This window comes from Diplodia seriata (genome assembly GCF_021436955.1).
Source record: "Diplodia seriata strain FDS-637 chromosome Unknown scaffold_3, whole genome shotgun sequence".
NCBI lineage: Eukaryota > Fungi > Ascomycota > Dothideomycetes > Botryosphaeriales > Botryosphaeriaceae > Diplodia > Diplodia seriata.
Genome location: NW_027117310.1, coordinates 1,218,760 through 1,236,904, shown reverse-complemented (window position 1 = coordinate 1,236,904; position 18,145 = coordinate 1,218,760). Strand labels below are relative to the sequence as shown.

Sequence of the window (18,145 nt, the reverse complement as noted above, 5' to 3'; positions counted from 1 at the left end):
TGCCCTTGTTTTGTATGTCGCTTGCGGTGGAGAAGTTGGGATTTGCTGCCGATCCTGCGTGGAGTGTGGTAGATCGGAGCAAGTGGTTGGATTGGTATTAGCCTAGACTTCGTTGCTATCACAAGCTTTTTCTTCTCAAACTCGAGCCCTTCAAGATACATTTGCTGCCATTGTATCATTGTATTTACATAGGCAGTTGAATACACGACCCAGACGTGAATGTGCACTTTTAAAACTTACATTTACGTCCGGATCTTATACTCAGTTAGCTATGTAGGAAACGTGTATCGTCCTCGGTGATCTTAAAAGCCCAATCTCTTCCGTCACACGCTGTGGCCTGGACATTTGCTTCCACTACTACTCACATAGGGGAACGTAGAGAATCAATGTGCTTTCACGATTCATTGTGATATTACCTGCATTTGCAACCATCAACAAGAAACTATCAGGTGAGTACAAACGACAACTTGCAGGACTGGCGCATACTCCAAAACGTTTCTCTGGTGTTAGTACACTGGGAATTTCGTCCGATTCTCTGAAGAAGGACATGGATTGCATTATACACTCGAGGACAGGAAGGGCCCGGGTGACGGTATGGGTTTGATGAGTCCTCAGAGAGCCCTAAACCAGGTGAGTGCAAACAGTAGGAGGCACAAGGGGCTCGAAGAAAGCCGTAGCAACTTTTATAAAACCATAATGATCCCGTGTTGGGAACCTTCTGAGACACGGAGCGCTCTTTCACTCTGTACAGATGCTCGCTCATTTAGTGCCTTTAACAAAACCTGGGCCTTTGTCGATGCTGATGGTGCCACAGCGGGGGATGGAAGAAATTGACCCGGCTCCCTAAGTCCCATCAACGACGTTCTCCATTTTTGAAACGACAGATACATCCAGAACTTGGATGCAACTACCTGTGAGTATAATGTACCATCTGTAAATGGGCTAGTTTCACCCGCGGATAACAGATACCCATCCTCATCTACCTCATAAAGTCATTTCCACCTTACTCTATGGTAGGGGTAGTTGGATACAAGATCCGGACGTAAATAGGGATATTTAACCCTGAACTTGTATTCAGCTACCTATAGAACGGTGTTTTTGACCCTGGTGAGCTTACAAGATTGCTGTCACCTGCTTAAGTATCGACATCTTGCATCACCGCCACGAGGTATGTGCTGTGCCCGCTAATAAACCCTACATTTAACGATCGTGTAAAGTGGTGCAGTGAGTAATTTCAGATATTACACTCTGGTAGAGTAGCTGATCTCCGGCGCCCTGATATCGTCGACAATAGATTAAAAGATCTTCTCATGTTTGGATATTCAGACGAAGGCTCTAAACAGATCTGGTCATTACGTCGGCCTCGTTGTAAAGGGATGGATTAAGAGTCAGCAATCGAAAAGACGCGTCGCAGCCTTCTCACAAAAGCAAAAGCAAAAGCAAAAGCAAAAGCAAAAGTAACCAACTCTTTGTCGGCCCGTCTGAAACAAAGGCTTGCGACATGAATGTCTCGACTTAGATATTCCAATGTGACAGTGGAGAGCTATGAGAGCCGGGATATGCAATTTCTTTGCGGATATTCTGAAGTCCGGCGTTATTGAGCATCACTGCCAAGTCGGGCCCGGACGCAACCGTAGAAAATGAAACTTGCAGACACCCATTCCCGGATGGTTGATGTCATCCTCCAAAAGCATGAGAGCTTGTATTTGATATCCGAGTTTTAACTTAATTGCCCAAGTCCACGTTTCACATTGACATAAAGTGGTCGAACAGGCATTCGGCATTTGCCACAACACTCTGCGGCACGGAGCATCCCGAATAGTGGAAGTGAATTGCCACAATCGGGGACCAATATTTGATCTTCTATATCCCGCGGAGGGCGTTATATTCTGCTTATGTGGCACAAGCCCCTCTAAGCAGGATACTGCACTTCTTACGGAGGTGGTTGGATCCAATGTCCGGACCTAGGTGTGAGCGTTGAAGATGGTGCAATAGCGCTGTGAGACAGATGTGGGTAGTCGGAGCAAATACGCGAACATGGGATATTCGACCACCCATACAATAAGTGGTGAGAAATATAGCCGAAACATGTGTGATGGCTCAGCTTTGCAAAAATGTTCACGATCAAGGTCACAGTACTCCAGTCCAAACACTCATCAAAACAATCGCATCTAAATTTTATCCCTTGACAAGCGCATTACATCCGGTCTACCACTTGGATGTGATGGTAGTCAGTCGAGTGAACGACTGACTGCTTGTCTCTTCTTCTATGATATCTCATGGTCGATTTCAAACATGCCCGATTTCAGTTACCGATTCCTTTTCGTTTCACGCCAATGAAGAAATAACATTCCCGTGTCATACCCAAAAACCACTTAAAAGGTCGAACATCGTTTACAACTGGTCCAGAAGACCCTCAGCCTCGAGCAGAAGGACGATCTGGTGAACGATGGTCCTGACGTTCGACTTGGCGAGGTCGACGACCAGGTCGGCCTTGGTGGGAGCCTCGTACGGGTCATCGACACCGGTGAAGCCCTTGATCTCGCCACGGCGGGCCTTGGCGTAGACGCCCTTCTTGTCGGTAGCCTCGCAGTACTCGAGCGGGGTGGCGACGTGGACGAGGAAGAATGAGCCGTACTTCTCGACGATCTCGCGGGCGGCCTTGCGGCTCTCCTCGAAGGGCGCGATGGGCGCGGCGATGACGGCGGCACCGGCACGGGTAAGCTCCGAGGCGACGAAGCCAATGCGGTGGATGTTGAGGTCGCGGTCGGCCTTGGTGAAGCCAAGTTCGGACGACAGCTCGTGGCGGACGGTCTCACCGAGCAGCAGCGAGACGCTGCGGCCACCTTGCTGGTTGAGGGTGACGTTCAGGGCACGCGCAACGGCGTCCTTGCCGGAGTTCTGGTATCCGGTAAGGAAGATGGTGAAACCCTGCTTGTTGCGGGGAGGGTGCGACTCGCGGAGGACCTTGACGACCTCGGGGTACGAGAACCACTCGGGGATGTGGGCACCGGTGCGGAGACGCTTGCGGAGTTCTGGACCTGTTAGCAGCTGCATTCAAATCAACTTCGAGCCCAGACTTACCAGTGCCGGAGATGTCGAGAGTCTTGGTGTTAGCATCGACCTCGTCCTTGGGCTTGTACTCGTCGGCGTCGGGGAGGTAGGTCATCATCTGGAAGGGAACCATCTCGATGCCGAGCTCGTCCTTGTACTTGGAGACGGCGTCCTGGGCATCGTACGGGCCGTAGAAATCGACGCCCTTGGAGTTCTTGCCGGGGCCAGCGTGGTCACGGCCGACAATGAAGTGGGTAGCACCATGGTTCTTGCGGATAATGGCGTGCCAGACGGCCTCACGGGGACCGGCCATACGCATGGCAAGGGGCAGAAGTCCCAGGACAGCCATTCCGTTGGGGTAACGGGGCAGGAGAGCCTGGTAGACACGGACACGGGTGAAGTGGTCGATGTCACCGGGCTTGGTAAGACCAACGACGGGGTGGATGAGGACGTTGGCCTGACGCTGGCGGGCAGCGCGGACCGTCAGCTCACGGTGAGCGCGGTGCATGGGGTTGCGGGTCTGGAAAGCGACGACCTTGGACCAGCCAAGCTTGTCGAAGTGGAGACGGATCTCAGCGGGGGAGTCTGCAGGGAATTAGCAATGGAAGCTGCTGGGGTATCAGAAGCGACGTACAGCGCAGGCCGACGAAGTCGTAGTGCATCAGGCGGTCAATGGCCTCGAGCTTGCCACCAACGTAGAACTCCTGAGCGGTGTTGTACAGGTACTTGATGGCGGGGTGAGCGATGTCACCGTCCTTGTCGAAGACCTGGCGGGCCTCCCTCTCCCTACAAGATATCAGTCCATATCCCCTCAGCGCGAAAATGTGGGTGTGCTCACTTGTCCGGCCTGTAGACGTCCTCGACGGTCATGATGGCGAGGTTGCGGTCGTCGCGGAGGTCGCGGAGGACGATGCGAGCGCCAGGCTTCACGCCGACCTCGTCAATGGTCTGCTGCGAGACATCGAGGGTGATGGGCATGGAGAAGACATTGCCGTCGGCAAGACGCTCGGTCTCAACGACACTGCGGAACTCAGTCAGCGCGCGGGCGGCAGGGTTCGGGGGCGGGGCAAACTCACCCAGTGTAGTCCTTCTCGTTCATGAAACCTGTTCATGAGCGTGAGCGCGCTGGTCGGCGGCGATATCGGCGGGCATGCCGCGGAGAAGCAAAAGTTTACTGACCCTCCAGCGGCGAGAAACCACCGTTCAGGATGAGCTCGAGATCGCACAGCTGCCTCTCGGAGAGGACAATGGCGGGGAGCCTGTCGGCCTCCTCAGAGAGCTCCTTGCGACGCGGGGCATCGCGGGCAATAAGGTCCTTGAGGACACCACCTGCAGAAGTCAGTCTCGGGCTATCGATAAGGCGTGCGGGCGCGCGTACCGTGGGGAGGGTTGGCCATGTTTCGCGACTGTTGTGAAGAGGACGAGAGTGAGGGAACGAGAGAATTCTGAGCAGCAGCAGCGGCGAGCGAGGACATGCTGGCGGCGGGCACTCGGCGGATATATATGGGGCTCTGGAGGCGTGGTGGCCGTTTCGGGCGTGGGCTTGGCCAGGCGGGCCAGGATGCCGAAATTCAGCAGGCACCGTAGTACGTAGAGCTAATGACAATCACACCCAGCCTGCCGCGTCAACAGCCATGGCCGATGCACTCCCGCGCGTCACGCCCGCTCGTTTGGAGCGACGGCGCGGGAAGGTGTTGCGACGGGAGCAGCCTGCGGACGGGCGCGTCTCAGCCTCCGCATAACCGTAATGGGCGATTACGTCGCCGGCCGCGATTGCTCCCACCTCCTTGTCGTCCACGCGTGTCGCTGTAGTCGCTGTCGCCAACTGCCGCGCCATTGAAAATCTGAGCGGAGCGCCTTCCAAGGCCCTTGGCCCCGTCACGTCATTACCAAGCAAGCGCCGTCCGTCCACTCGCTCGCCGCCTTTTTGCGACTTTTTCGTGTGGCCCCCTCCGCCGCCGCTCGTGGCTCCGTCGGCTGAGGGTTGCTCCACGCAACCACCGGGGCGTGCGCGATTTGCAGCGGAGAGGGGGCCGTGGCCCGTGGCGGGAGGCCCGGTTGGGATTGGAATTAAAGGTTGCTTGTTTCTCCAAAACGCCAAGCGGCCACGCTGATCAATGTCCATGCGAAACTCGGCCGTTGGCCGCCTCAATTGTTTGCCTGCCACGCAGGTACCTATCAGCTGCCTTTTTGTCTATCTGTCTCCCCCTGTGGAGGTTCAATCTGTCCTTTTTCAAGCAACCCAGTCAGCCCATGAAACCAATTGATATCTCCGCCCTGCAATTCAAAACGCCGTCCCAGATTTGGGGCATCATGCTCATCCGAATGCTATAACCAACGCCGATGCTAATATGCTGCAAAAGAAAATAAGAAGGTGCCGAGGCGGATCGCCGCGGGAGCATCATGCCGCCCCCACGTGCGCCGACTCCAGCGCCTTACTTAACGCCTCCTCCTGCCTCTTGCGCTCCTGCTCCGCCAGGAACTGCGCGTAGCGCGACTTCTTGTTGTGGATGCCGCACTCGGACTTCTCGCGGCCCTTCCACCGGCCCGCACGCTCGTCCTCGCCCTGGGCCACGGGCTGCGTCGAGTGCCAGTCGCCCACGCTCTTGTAGCCGCGGTCGAGCAGCTCGTTGTACGGCACATTGTACTTCTCGACGTAGTTCTTGACGTCGCTGAAGCTCCAGTTGGCCATGGGGTTGATCTTGATCAGGCCATCGTCGGCAATCTCGACAATGTCCAGGTCGCCGCGCTTGCCGCCCTGGCTGCGCCTGCGGCCAGTGAGAACGGCCTTAACCTGGAGCTCGGCGTAGGCGCGCTGGGCGGGCTCGACCTTGGCGACGAAGTCGTAGAGTTCCTCGTTGGTCTCCCACAGGCGGTCGCCGTGCTTGGCGGCGAAGTCGTCGGCCGTCTCGCAGCCCGCGGGCTTGTAGACGTGCAGGTTGAAGTGGCTGTAGCGCTTCTTGACGCGGTCGACGAGATCGAGCGTCTCCTGGAAGTGGTACAGGGTGTCCAGGAAGATGAGGTCGACGCTGGTCTTGGTGGGGTTGGGCAGACGCGAGAGCATGTCAAGGGTCACGAGACCGGTCAGGCCAAAGGCCGTCGTCTGGTAGAGAGAGGGCAGCGTGATCAGGCACCATCTCAGGATTTCTGCATCCCTTTTGTTAGCGGGGCTCGCGCGATGAGGCGGGACAACAAGGAAACGCACCCTCGGGCTCGAGCTTGGCTAATTGCTGGTTGATGAACTTGAGGTGCTGCTTGCTGAAGAAGATGTCGGGCAGAGAAGCCTCGCTCGAGCATCCGCTGGCATAGCCCGACTCAACCTCCCTGGGAGACTGGCAGTCGAAGTTGGACTCGGACATGGTGGGGTCTCGCGTAGAGGGCGCAGGGGCTCTGTAGTGGCTGAGGAATGCTTGTGGCGCGCTCTCAGGCAATTCTGCGAGGTGACTTTGCAGCAGAAGAGTTGTTGATGAAGAGAAGTGCGAAAGCGGAGGGAGACGAGTTAACACGGCGTGTCCGAGAGTCGCATCGGGCATATAACGCCGGCGAGCGCCAGCGGCTCCATCTTTGAAATCACAGACCTGAAGGCATCATAAGTTTTCTTGATCACGCAATTTTAGCGCGCCCGAAAAGGACGCTGTACGCCCGCCCGCACCGCTTTGCAGCCAATCACGCGCTGGCGTTACAGCCCGAGCTCGCTGACTCACTGAAAGCTGCTGAGCAATCGAGGCGGCTGCTCCGAGGCGCCAGGTGCCTGGCGATGATGCAGCCATTTCGTCGCCCGTCGTCGGGCTTCCACCATGACCTGCGTTGGCGCCTTTTACGCATGGTTGACGATCTCGACAGGCGTTCTGATGCGGCTGCTAGCTGGATGCTGTCATCCCACGTGCATCGACGCCTTTTCTTCAGCCCTACACCCGCATGGAAGGCGCTGGATCTGGGGAATCTGGCCTCGGGCCCGACCGGAGCAGAAAGACGTGGCCGGCCGCCGAGCTCCTTGCGTGCTAATTTGTCAGAATAGCGCGGATGGCGAGCAGCCCGATGGCGGAAGTGGGGGTTTTTCCCATCCGACGAGTTGCGCCCTCGGGTGATGGCTGACAATAGCCTCATGCCAGGCTCATCTCACCCCTTGCGCTTTGTGCGGCGCCGCCTGATTAACAATCGGTGCTGACCGGTGGATGCTCCTCTTTGTGACGGAAAACTGGTCCTCGTCCGCCATTCCGGAGCCAGAGCGGTGGATCTCCGCCACTACGGCGGACCGAGCCGGCCAATGATGTAGCACTGCCGTTTCCGTCCGTCGCCCATGGCATCATCACACATCTTTCTGTCGCGACTCGGGACCGCCCACGAAACCCCAACAACCTAAAATCAACCTCGCCGCTCCATCTGGGGCCGTCGCCTCTGCTCCAGCTCTCCGCATTTCCCCAGAGCCGGAGGCGGGTCTTTCTCAACCTGGCTACTGAAGCGAAAGCCATGGCCACAAGCTTCTTCAGCCTTGGAGCTTATGCAATCTTACGTGCGCCCGGACATACCGCGGATTTAGGATACCATGTATGAATACGGCATCCCCATCGGCACCCAATGCTGGACTAGCTCTGCTGATGAAGAAAAAATCTCCGTCCCCCACGGCCCTACCGCGGCCATCCGATATCCTACTGACCGACACTTCCCTCGCCTTGGATTCGTCAAGCGCCGAATCTCGCTAGCAGTCAAAGTGCCGATGTTGCCGGTGCTATGTCTGGATCACCGCTCACGTATTCATCAGCTTTAGCCTTCACTTCAACTGGCCATTCACATTGACTATCTGGAGTGTATCTATGTAATCACTCATCCGCCTTCTCCTCCGGGGCATCCTTGGTGGCATCGAAAATCTCCACATCCTCAAGGCCCTGAGGGAGGACTTCAGGGACCTTCATCTCTGGATTGCGGTACTCGGCAGTACTCGCAACAGCGTCGAACCAGGCAAGGATATGGCGATATGTAGTAGGGAAGATGATTTCCCCAAAGATCCTCTCGCCCGAGGACTGGATCGGAAAGTAGTGGTACCCCCAGTCGGAGCTGTGTTCAGGCAAAGCACTGGAGGCAGGCGACGGGACAGCAAGTGGCACGCCGAACGCTTCAGCAGATGGGGCCAGTACTCGAGTACGGTCGCGGAGGAACCTGACAAACCTCTGGTCCTCGAAGACTTCGTGCACGGGGGTCGGATCTGTGAGGGCAATAGCTTCGACGCGCTTCTCGTACTTTGGCCCTGTTATTTGTCAGTCATTGACCTATCGATAAACGGCAGAGGCAGGAAGCACTTACACTCTTTGCTAAGGACTCTCAGCATGGCATCTCCCCCATTTCCAGTGCCAATCATGTAGATATGGGCATCAGGTGCTACCCAGTCCGGGTTGTTGAGGATCGTGTCAAAGGTTGACTTGACGTGCTCGTCGACGGTCCTGTGACCTTCAGCCCTGTTCCTGATGGGATCGATCGTTGCAACAGGGTGGATAGCTGACTTGCGCGGCTGCGAATCCCAAGACTGCTTCGTCACGGCCTTGTCGAGCTGGTATGAGTACAGGAGCTGGCCTGGGTTCAGCACGACCAAACCGGGCGCCTGCCAGTTCTCCGGAACCTTGAAAGGGACGTCCTCGGTGCTTGTCACGGACGTCTTGCTTGCTATCGGGGACTCCGGGCCAATGTTTGCTCCGGGCTTGGAGATAAGGCTCTCTTTCAGGTCGTGCTTCTCGTTCTCTGAAGATTTCTTGGCAGGGTGTGTAGGGACGTCAGTAGGCTCGAGGCCAGAGCTGTGCGTGGCATCCTCGGACGTCGGGCTCTCGTTTAGATCATGCGTATCATTCTCTGCAGGTCCTTGCGTAGGGTGTGCGGGGACTTCGGCAGGCTCACTGTCAGATTTGTGCAGCGCCTTGGCAAGAGATACCACCGAGCCTGCCTCAAGGCCATGCTCCTTGCTGACGATGCGGTATGCCCAGAGACCAAGGTCTTGGAAATCGTCATTGACCACCACAGTAATCCTCTTCAGCTTCCTCAGCTCCTCCTTTTCAGTGACGAGGACGGGAACATTGGGTTCTGAATGCGGCTTCTCGGTAGAAAGCTGAGGCAAGTAGATGGGTGGAATGCCCAAAGCTGTCATACGGTGAATGACTTCCTCGTTGATGCACGCGTGCATGGACTCGCGGAAGGCCTCGTTGATGTGATTGTTGTTGGAGATCCAGAAGTTGTAGTAGTTGTGAGGAGGTCGGATGGTCCTGATCTCAGACCGCTCGTCGATGAAGTACCTGCAAGTGTCAAAAAGGGCCTCACTTGAATGTACTCAGTCCACGTACCCAAGCTGTGTGAGGTTCCGCGGGTACGACGGATTCTCAGGCATTCCCGCCTGACTGAGCTTGAACATCGTAGGCGGCTAACGACGAGAGAGCAGCAAGCTGATCGGACGAGCTACCGTAGATGTAGATGTAGAGTGGCGTTGAGTTGTGGAGGTTGGGCGAGGCGAGTTGGTGTTTTATGGGGCCATGGGCCTGTCGAAAACCGCAGGCACCTGCCGGATCTAAGAAGTGGAAGGCACGAGGTCGACCACCGCAGAACCTCAGCACGTGGCCATGCCCAGCGTCAAGCTTGCACAGGACATGGAAAACTGAGCCTTAAGTGTGCTCATACGCGTCCCGACAAACACTCCAGGGTTATGATGAGGACCGATGCTCGACACATCCACAAGCTGCATACGACATCTGCTTCTTTGAACAATTCGTGCATTCCTACGAAGTGAGCATCACAGTATTTCAGAGCGCCTCCTGGGAACCAGTAGAAGTGCGGGGGCCAATAGACTGGAGTGAAACATCTGATTGAGGGATTGCGCTTGCAATGCACTCGCAAACGCGAGCAGGAACCCGCATCGTCTCTCGTAGGCTTTCCACCCGCCCAGTCCGAAAACCCAACCTCCCAAACGCCACCCAATGCCCTGTAAATGTTCGCGATGTTGTACAACCATATCCCGCTCTTCGCCCGCCGTCTACCAGCTGGCCTTCTTGACACCGGGAATGCTGCCCGCCATAGCATTGATACGGAATTGGTACTGCGAGGCACCGACGTCAGTAAGAGGGCATTGTCGAAGTAGAGGTTGCTGCACCCAGCGCAGGCCGCATCTTGTGGAGAGCGGAGCGCGCGGCATGATGCTTCAATGGGGCGGTGGAGACTTACTCTACCCATCCTGAAGTCGCTCATGATACCTCTTCCCCTGCCTCCCATGATACATCTGTTCTTGAACTGGGTGGAGCGGGTGTAGGCGTGCATCTGAGAAAGCTCGAGCTGGGCCTGGGCGCGGACACGGGCGGGAAGGGTGGTGTTGCGGATCACGTAGCGCAGGGCTTGCCTGAGAGAAGCGAGCTGTTAGCATGGCCACTGAGCGCAATGAGGTGGTGTGGGCTCTGCATACCTCTCGGGCTCAAACTCGGCAAAGACCTTGCGCTTGGTGTGGTCGCGAATGTTGCGGATGTTGATGAAGGAGCCCAGATCAAGGCGGGCGGCTCTGAACTGCGACATGACGGGCGGCAGGCGATAGCAGCAGGTTGGTGTCGCTGGTGGTGGTGTTGGCGGCGGGCGGGAAAGTTGGTGATTGGCGCGTGCGGCACCGGAGATGATCCGCAGCTTGGACGACGCCGCGAAGTTGAGGGCACGTCGCTGCAGTCAACCCGTCCAACGTCCCCGTGAGTCATCCTGTGGCTGCAGCTTTGTAAAAACAGCCGCTCATGGATCTCGCAGCCATTCGCCGTCGCCCGCGCCTCTCTGCAATGCGCTGCTCCGCCGAACGCATCCTCCGCGAGCGCTGACCCGCATATATTGTTGCCGCTGGACGCCTTCGCCCTCATTTCGAGCTCTGCCTGGTCCATGCTGCTGATCTCCGTCCGTGTGCCATCTTATTGCTCCAGCTTCGTCTTTGGCCCTTTGCATGCCAGGGCCCCTTCACCTCCCCCTTTCGGCCACAGCCGAGAAATAGCCCCGACTAATCGGCCTTTCCAGTGGGCTTTGAGTCGACCACCTGCTCTCCACTCCACCATGCCGCAGATGTTCTCGTTGGACGAAATGCGCGAGCTCGCGCTCGCCTTCCCCGATGCTGGTAGCCGTGCGTTTTCCGAGAGCGATCAGGAGGTCCGCCTCCTCCCTAGCCTTTCTGGAGACGGCTTCATTAGGTCAGACGTCCTTTTACAGAAACTGAACGAGCACATCGAGGCCGGTATGCTTAATCATCTTGTTAGCTTACCTGCAATGCTAATGTGGACCCAGAGGGCCAGGGACGCCTCCCGCTGTCCCAGCTCGCCACTACTTTTGACATTGCCAAGGAAGAGCTCTCCGCCCTCGTGAGAGATCCCCAGGCAGAACTACTTCTGAGCACGGACTGCCAGAATGTCGTCTCCAGGTACCTTTACATGTCCTATCAGACGGTTTCGACTTCTCCATGCTGACCTCTGCTTCCCAGAGCCGAAGCAGAACGCCTGCAGGAAGACCTTAAGGAGCTCGTCCAGGAACGCGTGGTTTACGCTGCCGGAGTCGCGTTGGCGAATAACCTCGCGCTTGAGAGCATCAACAAGCTCATTGCCATGAATCGATATGGTGCCAAGGGAGAAGATGAAGACGGGCCGCGGCTAGCCCTTTACCCTCAGACCACCGATCCCAGAGAAGTCCGCAAGTCCATCATCTTCTCGCCTCCTTATCTTGAAGGACTAATCGCAGACGCCCACGCCGCTTTTGAAGATGCTCAACATTCAGGCGTGTAGGTACAGGTTCCCGGAGAGTAGAGCTTGTCACTGACGTTCGTGCAGCCCCGAAAGTATGCCGCCAGACGGCGTCTTGCCAACTGCCTTCCTTCAGCTCATTGTCGACAGACTTGGGACTGGCTTCCATGGCCGGATGTCCATCGGCGATGGCACCGTTGATTTCGCACCAACGAGCTACCTCGAGCAAGAGCGGGATGAGAAGATGGACGGGCTCGTCGATGGCACAACATCTGCCTGTGCCCTTCAATGGTTTGTTGATCTTTTGCCGGAGCAGTTCCCCGACAGCAGCGCCGTGGAGAGGTATATCAGCACGCAACATCCAGGAGACATTCTTGTCTTCTTCGACATGGCCGTCTCCAGAGCATGGCTTGCCAAAGCCACCGATGACCTCATGGAAACACTGTCAGATAAGTCCTTCGTTAACATCAGCGTACATCTATCCCACAACACTGCCCCATCCTCCGACCACTCGCTAATGCAACACCCTCCAGGACCCCTTCCAAGACCTCTCACCTGATGCCTCCCACTCCGCCGCCGCCAAAGCGCATGCCGGAGTCCTCGCCGCCGTCCGGTCTGAAGACGAATTCTCGGTTGTCGCCGAAGGTACCTTTCCCTACCTCATCCGCATGGACCTCTTTCTTGCCATCCAGTCCGCCTTCAAAGAGCGCGTGCGCGCCCATGCCGAGCATCTCTGGTCCAACTCCCACCAGCTGACGGATACGGAGCTGACGAGCGGACTGGGAGACCTACCCACCATCCTCGCGCCCGTAATGGACGAGCTGCAACTGCCGCCGCCTCTCCTCCCTATCTTGCTGCGCTGCTCATGTGATGGCGGCGCCAAGGCCGTCTTCAACGCCACGCTAACCCGCCTCGAAGCCGACGCCGACGCCCGCCTCGCCGTTTTTTGGCTCGAGCGTGTGGCTGCCCGCGTAGAGCTGCATGCCGCCGCTACCACCGAGACTGCCATGCTAGATGCCAAGGTACGCGTTCAGCTACTCGACATGCTGCGCGAATACGTCGTCAAGGAACTCGTCCCAGACGCCGCATCCCGCGCCGAGACGAGGGGCCTGGTACGCAGCGCCCGCGCGCGCCGCAACGTCAAGAAGCTCCTCACCGCACTCAAAGAGCAATCCCCAACACTGGGCGGCGAGCAGGGACTAGCGGCCGTCCGGTCGTCGCTAAACAAGTTCGCCGCCAAGATGGACGTGCCGTCGGTACTGGACGTTGAGGAGCGCAAGGAGGCGTATGTGCGGGACATGGTGCGTGACATGCAGAAGGATTACGACGCGCCCCGGCTGTTTCTAAAACTAGCGGTCGCGCTGTGGGCGAAGCGGGCGGATGGAGTTGTCTACGCGACGGGCAAATTTGCGCCGAAGCTGGTGAAGTTGATGGCGAAGAGCGGGGACGAAGCTGGTGCGGAGCAGGTTGCGAGGTTGGAGGCGTTGAAGGAAGCTGTGAGGACGGGTAGTGCGGTGGCTGAGGAGAAGGCGGAGATGAGGAGGATGGCTGCGGAGGCGTGGGGGGCGTGATGGTTTTTCTTCTAAAACTAAAGATTGTTCAAGGTTTTTGCATGGGTTGGGAGGTTTTGTTTTTATTCTACTGTTGTCCTAGATTCGCTCATGTCACTTTGCACATACAGATTTCAATTGCGTACAAAAGGTCCCATTTTCAGTCATGCGGTGATGAAGGAGCAGTCGGACACCAACATGATCACTTTTACTGATCATATGCACCCGGACGTTTGCAGATTGTAAGCTGATGGGAGTTGTCTCAGTAAGCGGACTGATTAGGGCGCAGGGTGCCAGCCGTATCAGTTGCAAGTGCGGCGCCCCGCTGGCGATGCGTGATCGTGTAGTTGGAAAGACGGCGGAAAGGGGCGGTTTAGTAGCATCACACTAACTACTCTCAACGGTGTTCGTCATGCATGAATAAATTGCGCGGATCTCGGAATCAAGGGTACGGCTCTCGCTTAGGCGGGCCTTCCCGCGCACACGTCGCTTGTACTATATATTGCCAAAACTCTCACATCATCCTTAACAATCACGTGGAATCACTCCAGATACAATTCTGGCTCCGCTTTCAACGGCTCAGTGGTCTAGTGGTATGATTCGCGCTTCGGGTGGTGTTCCCAGTCTTCTTTAGAAGTCTAGAAAGCACAGCATGCTTGAAATGTGCGAGGCCCCGGGTTCGGTAAGCTTCCCAAGTTCGATTCTCATCCGAGCAACAACTAACAGTCAATAGAATCCCGGCTGAGCCCCATTACATCCTCTTTTTTGCCCTCCTCACATGCTGCACCAGGAGTTGGCGAGAACTCAAAGGATTCTTTTTTTGTTTGTGAAGTGAAATTAGGACCCGCTCCCTTCCTAACGTCTCAAATTACAAGCACATTTGCGCATGCATCTCCTTAGTGCCGGCCACTTCTCTTTTAACCCGGACGTCTAGAACGAAATATCTTCTTGTACCCCGTTCTCCCGCATTCAGCACAGCAGGCTTCAGGATATTTGAGCCCTCTAATATTCGCAGACGACGCCACACTTATCCTGCGTATGTAGTTGGATTCAACAACAAGATGAACGTGTCCTCGTTCGGATAGATGCTTATGCTCATCGGGAATAGTAGATAGTAGGTGGAGAATCGTGTCCGTTATTAGCGCAGCGTGGGAACAAAACAATCTAACCCCTTCTACCTTATTTCGCCGAAGATGTTCTCTCCTACTTGCACCAGTTCTTGAATATAACTCCGAACGTACCCTCTGTCATCGACCTCTTATAGTATCGGCAATATCCCGTTCTACCAAAATTTCCAAGCCACACGTCTTCGTGCGGATTCTAGGGAAGCCACTCCACTGCTTAGCGGTGTTGACAGTCTACAAAAGTGGCACGAGAATAGAGGACGAAAATAATGTCGGTCTTCAATCACTTGTCTTGTTTCTTTTACAAATAATAGAGGCATACCAGATATCATCGGGCTAATCACGCCAAACGACCCATCGTACCCAAATTCCACTCGGAGTGCGCTGTCTCAAAAGTACACAGAGCCTGTTAACATCGCTGTCGTGACGAGGGTTGTTCCGCTGCTTCATTTCAGAGGGCAGAATATCAACCAGAGGTTTCGTTGAGGCGCTATGAAGCTGTTCCAGAAACATATCTGGGTTGTTGGTGTTATATACCCAAACATTAACACCGTCTTTCACGTACGACCATAGGTCGCAGAATATAGGGCTTCCCGTCCGCTCAGCCGTACTCAAGCTGCGAACCGGCCGATTAGTACTCAAGTGGGTGACCATTGGGGAATCCCGGCTGTTGTACGTTTTGTTTTCTTTTTGGCCGATGCTGGTCCGCTTTTTTTTTTTTTTCCTTCCTTCGCTTCCGCCGGTACCGCATGTCCGGATCTACATACATGATGCATTCACTCCAATGCGAACGAACTGCGTTGCAAGAAGGATGCGAGGACACGAGCACAATGAACAGCCGTACATATTTCGTTTCAAGGCTTTCCTTGTTTCCCAGTCTCCACCACACCTGTGTAAATTGACCGAGAGTCCTGAGTCTGCAACGACGGACGCCATCTTTTTCTATCCTTAGAAGACGTCCGGACGTAGCTAATGGTCTTAAACGCAAACGAATCCGTCTCGATATGTGCTTTAACTACATACGCGGGAATGATGTTGATTAGAGATTTCTTTTCTTGATTGAATGCTACAAAAATAAAAATCCGTCTGCAAATGCCCCCACACGGTCGATGACCTTGCCTGTCAGACCCCCTGTGGTAACCTTAACTATCTAAGCCCGCATCCAGAATCAGACAGATATCGGTTTAGAGCAGATGCGTGGTGTTGAAAAGACGGTTTCCAGTATCAGTGCCGCCGCTACCAGTAAATTTGGTCTCGGAACTTCTGAGAGCAACGAGGCTGATGTCGCCATGCTGAGCGAGCGTCTTGTAGAAGGGGTTATTCGGCGAGATGCACTGCGCCTGGACTGTGCCCGCTACAACAACGATGCGAATGCCCGGGTTGATTTCGCGAATTGCCTCCACGAAATCGAGGATTGTGGCACCGCTGTTGATGACCGAATCCACCAACAGGACTTGGACCTGTCCTTGCAAGTGCTTGAACTTGATACTCTCCGGGCCGCTGGCATGGACGAACATAGCTCGTGGAAACATCTTGTTGACTCCACTTGCCATTGGTTCTCCGGCTCGCATGGCGGCCACGATTGTTGTCTTTGACTCATGTAGGAGTTGGAACCCTGTGGTAGAGTGGCCCTGGACGTGCGAGATCTGGCACTCCTCAACACCGATCACGCTAGTCAGATACTCTGTTGCCAGATATGCACCAGCGCGTCCATGTGCTTTCCTCAGAGCTGGGCCAGTAACGGCTGAATCTCGCATGGGTGTCGCGAGCAGCTTCGCCGCATTTTTGTCGGTTGCGAGAAAGATCGAGATGTCACTGCGGCGGCGGAGGATGGAGCCGCTAGGTTCAGCCTCGGTGAACTGAGCGACGTGCAGTAGTGTTACATCAAGCCGCGGAGACACACTGCTGGGTAGTAAGACCTGGAGAGCTCGAAAATCGCCTTGTTGGATGGCAAAGCCTAACGAATTGTCCATGCTCTTGCTCCTGGAATTCTCATCGCCTACCACGACAACCGCCTGGTCTGCTTTCATCATCATTTCCAAGTCCAACGGACTATCTCCAAACGCCCAAACATACTTGCGGTGGAAGTCCTGCAAGCGGGCGACCATGGCAGCCTTGACTGCTGCGGTAACCACCAATCCGTCCGCAATGCGTCCTCCGGCGATGAGCTTGACTGTCCCCGATAGCCCTTCTCTTTCCAGCACAAGCTCCCAAACCCGACGAATACCGCAGCTGACCACAACAACACCAACATGCTCATGTTGTGTCAGCTTCAACAAGGACACCATTTTTGGATATAGGGTGACTTTTGATGCTACCTGCTGACAGCGCGCTTCGAACAATTCGTCGTCACAGCCCTCTTCGTAGAGCAAAGTGGCCTGCCGGAAGGCATCGTACGAGTACCCCATGGGGCTACTGAAAAGGGACTTCAATGGGTAATTCTCGCCGTTGAACGGCCCAGACTCGGACACTGCGTTAGACCAATACAATTCGCCAGTGTCCTCCGCAGCCAAAGTCCGATCGGCATCGATGACCAGGACGGCCTCCAGTTGGTCTTTCTGGAGGGCCATGATCTCATCTAGTCTGTTCTCGGCGCGAGAAAGGTTGTGCTGCTCGGTGTGGCCATGGAAGTCTCGAAGCAGGGCGGGAACATTCTTCGACAAAGATGGGTTGAGACACGCGAACAGAATGCCGTGGGAGCGACAGAGTTGGCGTAGCTGGTCTTTTTCAGTCTGCTTCCACTTGGCCAGATGGTCCGTTGCTGCAGCCGGACGCGTTCGGGTCGCATCAGCTTGATGGCGTTGCTCAATGACCTCAACAGGGACATCCAAGTAGAGAATATGGGTGTACGTAGCCAAGTCATTTGGGGTGCAGACCATGTTGCCTTCCTTCTCTTCTTCCGGCCAGAACATCAGGTGTCCCGTGACGATCCCAGCCCGGTCGCTGGCGGTGCAGGATTTCCTAATCCTGTCGATGGCAAGCTGCCGAACCTCTGTCTTGCGAGGGTTGGGCAACTCATGAAAGGCTTCAAGACCGCCCGTGACAAAAGAGGCAATCATCTCCGACCCTTCGAAGAATAAGAAGTCCCCCTCGCCTAGTTCTTGCTTTATCTGGTTCAGCATAAAGGTCTTTCCAGACGCAGGTAGTCCGTAGATGCCGATGACTTTTGGCTTGCCACTGGCAGACGGACCTTGTGCAACGATTAGCAGTTGGTCCCATGAAGAGATGGAGTTGGTACCTGATTTTCTGTCTGCATGCTGAGACATGGTGAGATCTCGCGTTGTCGTGTCGACTACAAGATGAGAAAGATAATTTTTGTATCCGATTATTTGCTCCAACTGCTCACGTTGAGAGCGTAAGTCTTTGAAGTGGCAGGAAGCGGATGTGGGTGTGGTGAGCATAGTCACCAAATGGCTTGTACTTATCTACCTTTCAGTCAGCTTGCTTGACGGTATTCAACTGACACCACCAAACAATTTACTATAGCTTCGCGCCTTTGTGGTGTAATCAAGGGATCACCGCAGCTGATCTGGACAATTGCCAGAAGCAAGCTCTATGGCAAGAGGGGCCAAAACCGTCGTAGCTTGCCACCGACACGCGTGAATGTGACCGGGTCAATGTGGTGACGAGAAGCAACCTCTGCGAGCTTGAGATCTTTGTTGGGGTTCACGACCTCGCGCACCGACGC

The 18,145-nt window shown here is 55.4% G+C and overlaps 6 protein-coding genes across 6 annotated transcripts; 1 reads left to right on the top strand and 5 right to left on the bottom strand.

Annotated features, from left to right (window-relative positions):
• Positions 1 to 2,394: 2,394 nt before the first annotated feature.
• Positions 2,395 to 4,451, bottom strand: MET3 (Sulfate adenylyltransferase; the record flags this gene model as incomplete). Its single annotated transcript, XM_066774576.1, has 7 exons — positions 2,395 to 3,035; positions 3,085 to 3,639; positions 3,689 to 3,840; positions 3,893 to 4,075; positions 4,131 to 4,158; positions 4,234 to 4,383; positions 4,433 to 4,451. 7 exons carry the CDS (start codon positions 4,449 to 4,451, stop codon positions 2,395 to 2,397), a joined length of 1,728 nt encoding a protein of 575 aa, XP_066634695.1.
• Positions 4,452 to 5,455: 1,004 nt separating this feature from the next.
• Positions 5,456 to 6,413, bottom strand: MET16 (3'-phosphoadenylsulfate reductase; the record flags this gene model as incomplete). The annotated part of the gene is made up of 2 exons (XM_066774575.1): positions 5,456 to 6,201; positions 6,260 to 6,413. 2 exons carry the CDS (start codon positions 6,411 to 6,413, stop codon positions 5,456 to 5,458), a joined length of 900 nt encoding a protein of 299 aa, XP_066634694.1.
• A 1,461-nt stretch (positions 6,414 to 7,874) lies between these two features.
• SLS55_003094 (uncharacterized protein) lies at positions 7,875 to 9,448 on the bottom strand (the record flags this gene model as incomplete). Its single annotated transcript, XM_066774574.1, has 3 exons — positions 7,875 to 8,299; positions 8,356 to 9,332; positions 9,381 to 9,448. The coding sequence occupies 3 exons, from the start codon at positions 9,446 to 9,448 to the stop codon at positions 7,875 to 7,877; spliced, it is 1,470 nt and encodes a 489-aa protein (XP_066634693.1).
• Positions 9,449 to 10,063: 615 nt separating this feature from the next.
• MRP2 (mitochondrial 37S ribosomal protein uS14m) lies at positions 10,064 to 10,593 on the bottom strand (the record flags this gene model as incomplete). Its single annotated transcript, XM_066774573.1, has 3 exons — positions 10,064 to 10,126; positions 10,252 to 10,423; positions 10,487 to 10,593. 3 exons carry the CDS (start codon positions 10,591 to 10,593, stop codon positions 10,064 to 10,066), a joined length of 342 nt encoding a protein of 113 aa, XP_066634692.1.
• A 513-nt stretch (positions 10,594 to 11,106) lies between these two features.
• On the top strand, positions 11,107 to 13,354 carry SLS55_003092 (uncharacterized protein; the record flags this gene model as incomplete). Its single annotated transcript, XM_066774572.1, has 5 exons — positions 11,107 to 11,284; positions 11,335 to 11,467; positions 11,528 to 11,821; positions 11,871 to 12,255; positions 12,317 to 13,354. 5 exons carry the CDS (start codon positions 11,107 to 11,109, stop codon positions 13,352 to 13,354), a joined length of 2,028 nt encoding a protein of 675 aa, XP_066634691.1.
• A 2,287-nt stretch (positions 13,355 to 15,641) lies between these two features.
• On the bottom strand, positions 15,642 to 17,723 carry SLS55_003091 (uncharacterized protein; the record flags this gene model as incomplete). Its single annotated transcript, XM_066774571.1, has 1 exon — positions 15,642 to 17,723. The coding sequence occupies one exon, from the start codon at positions 17,721 to 17,723 to the stop codon at positions 15,642 to 15,644; it is 2,082 nt and encodes a 693-aa protein (XP_066634690.1).
• Between the last annotated feature and the right edge of the window lie 422 nt (positions 17,724 to 18,145).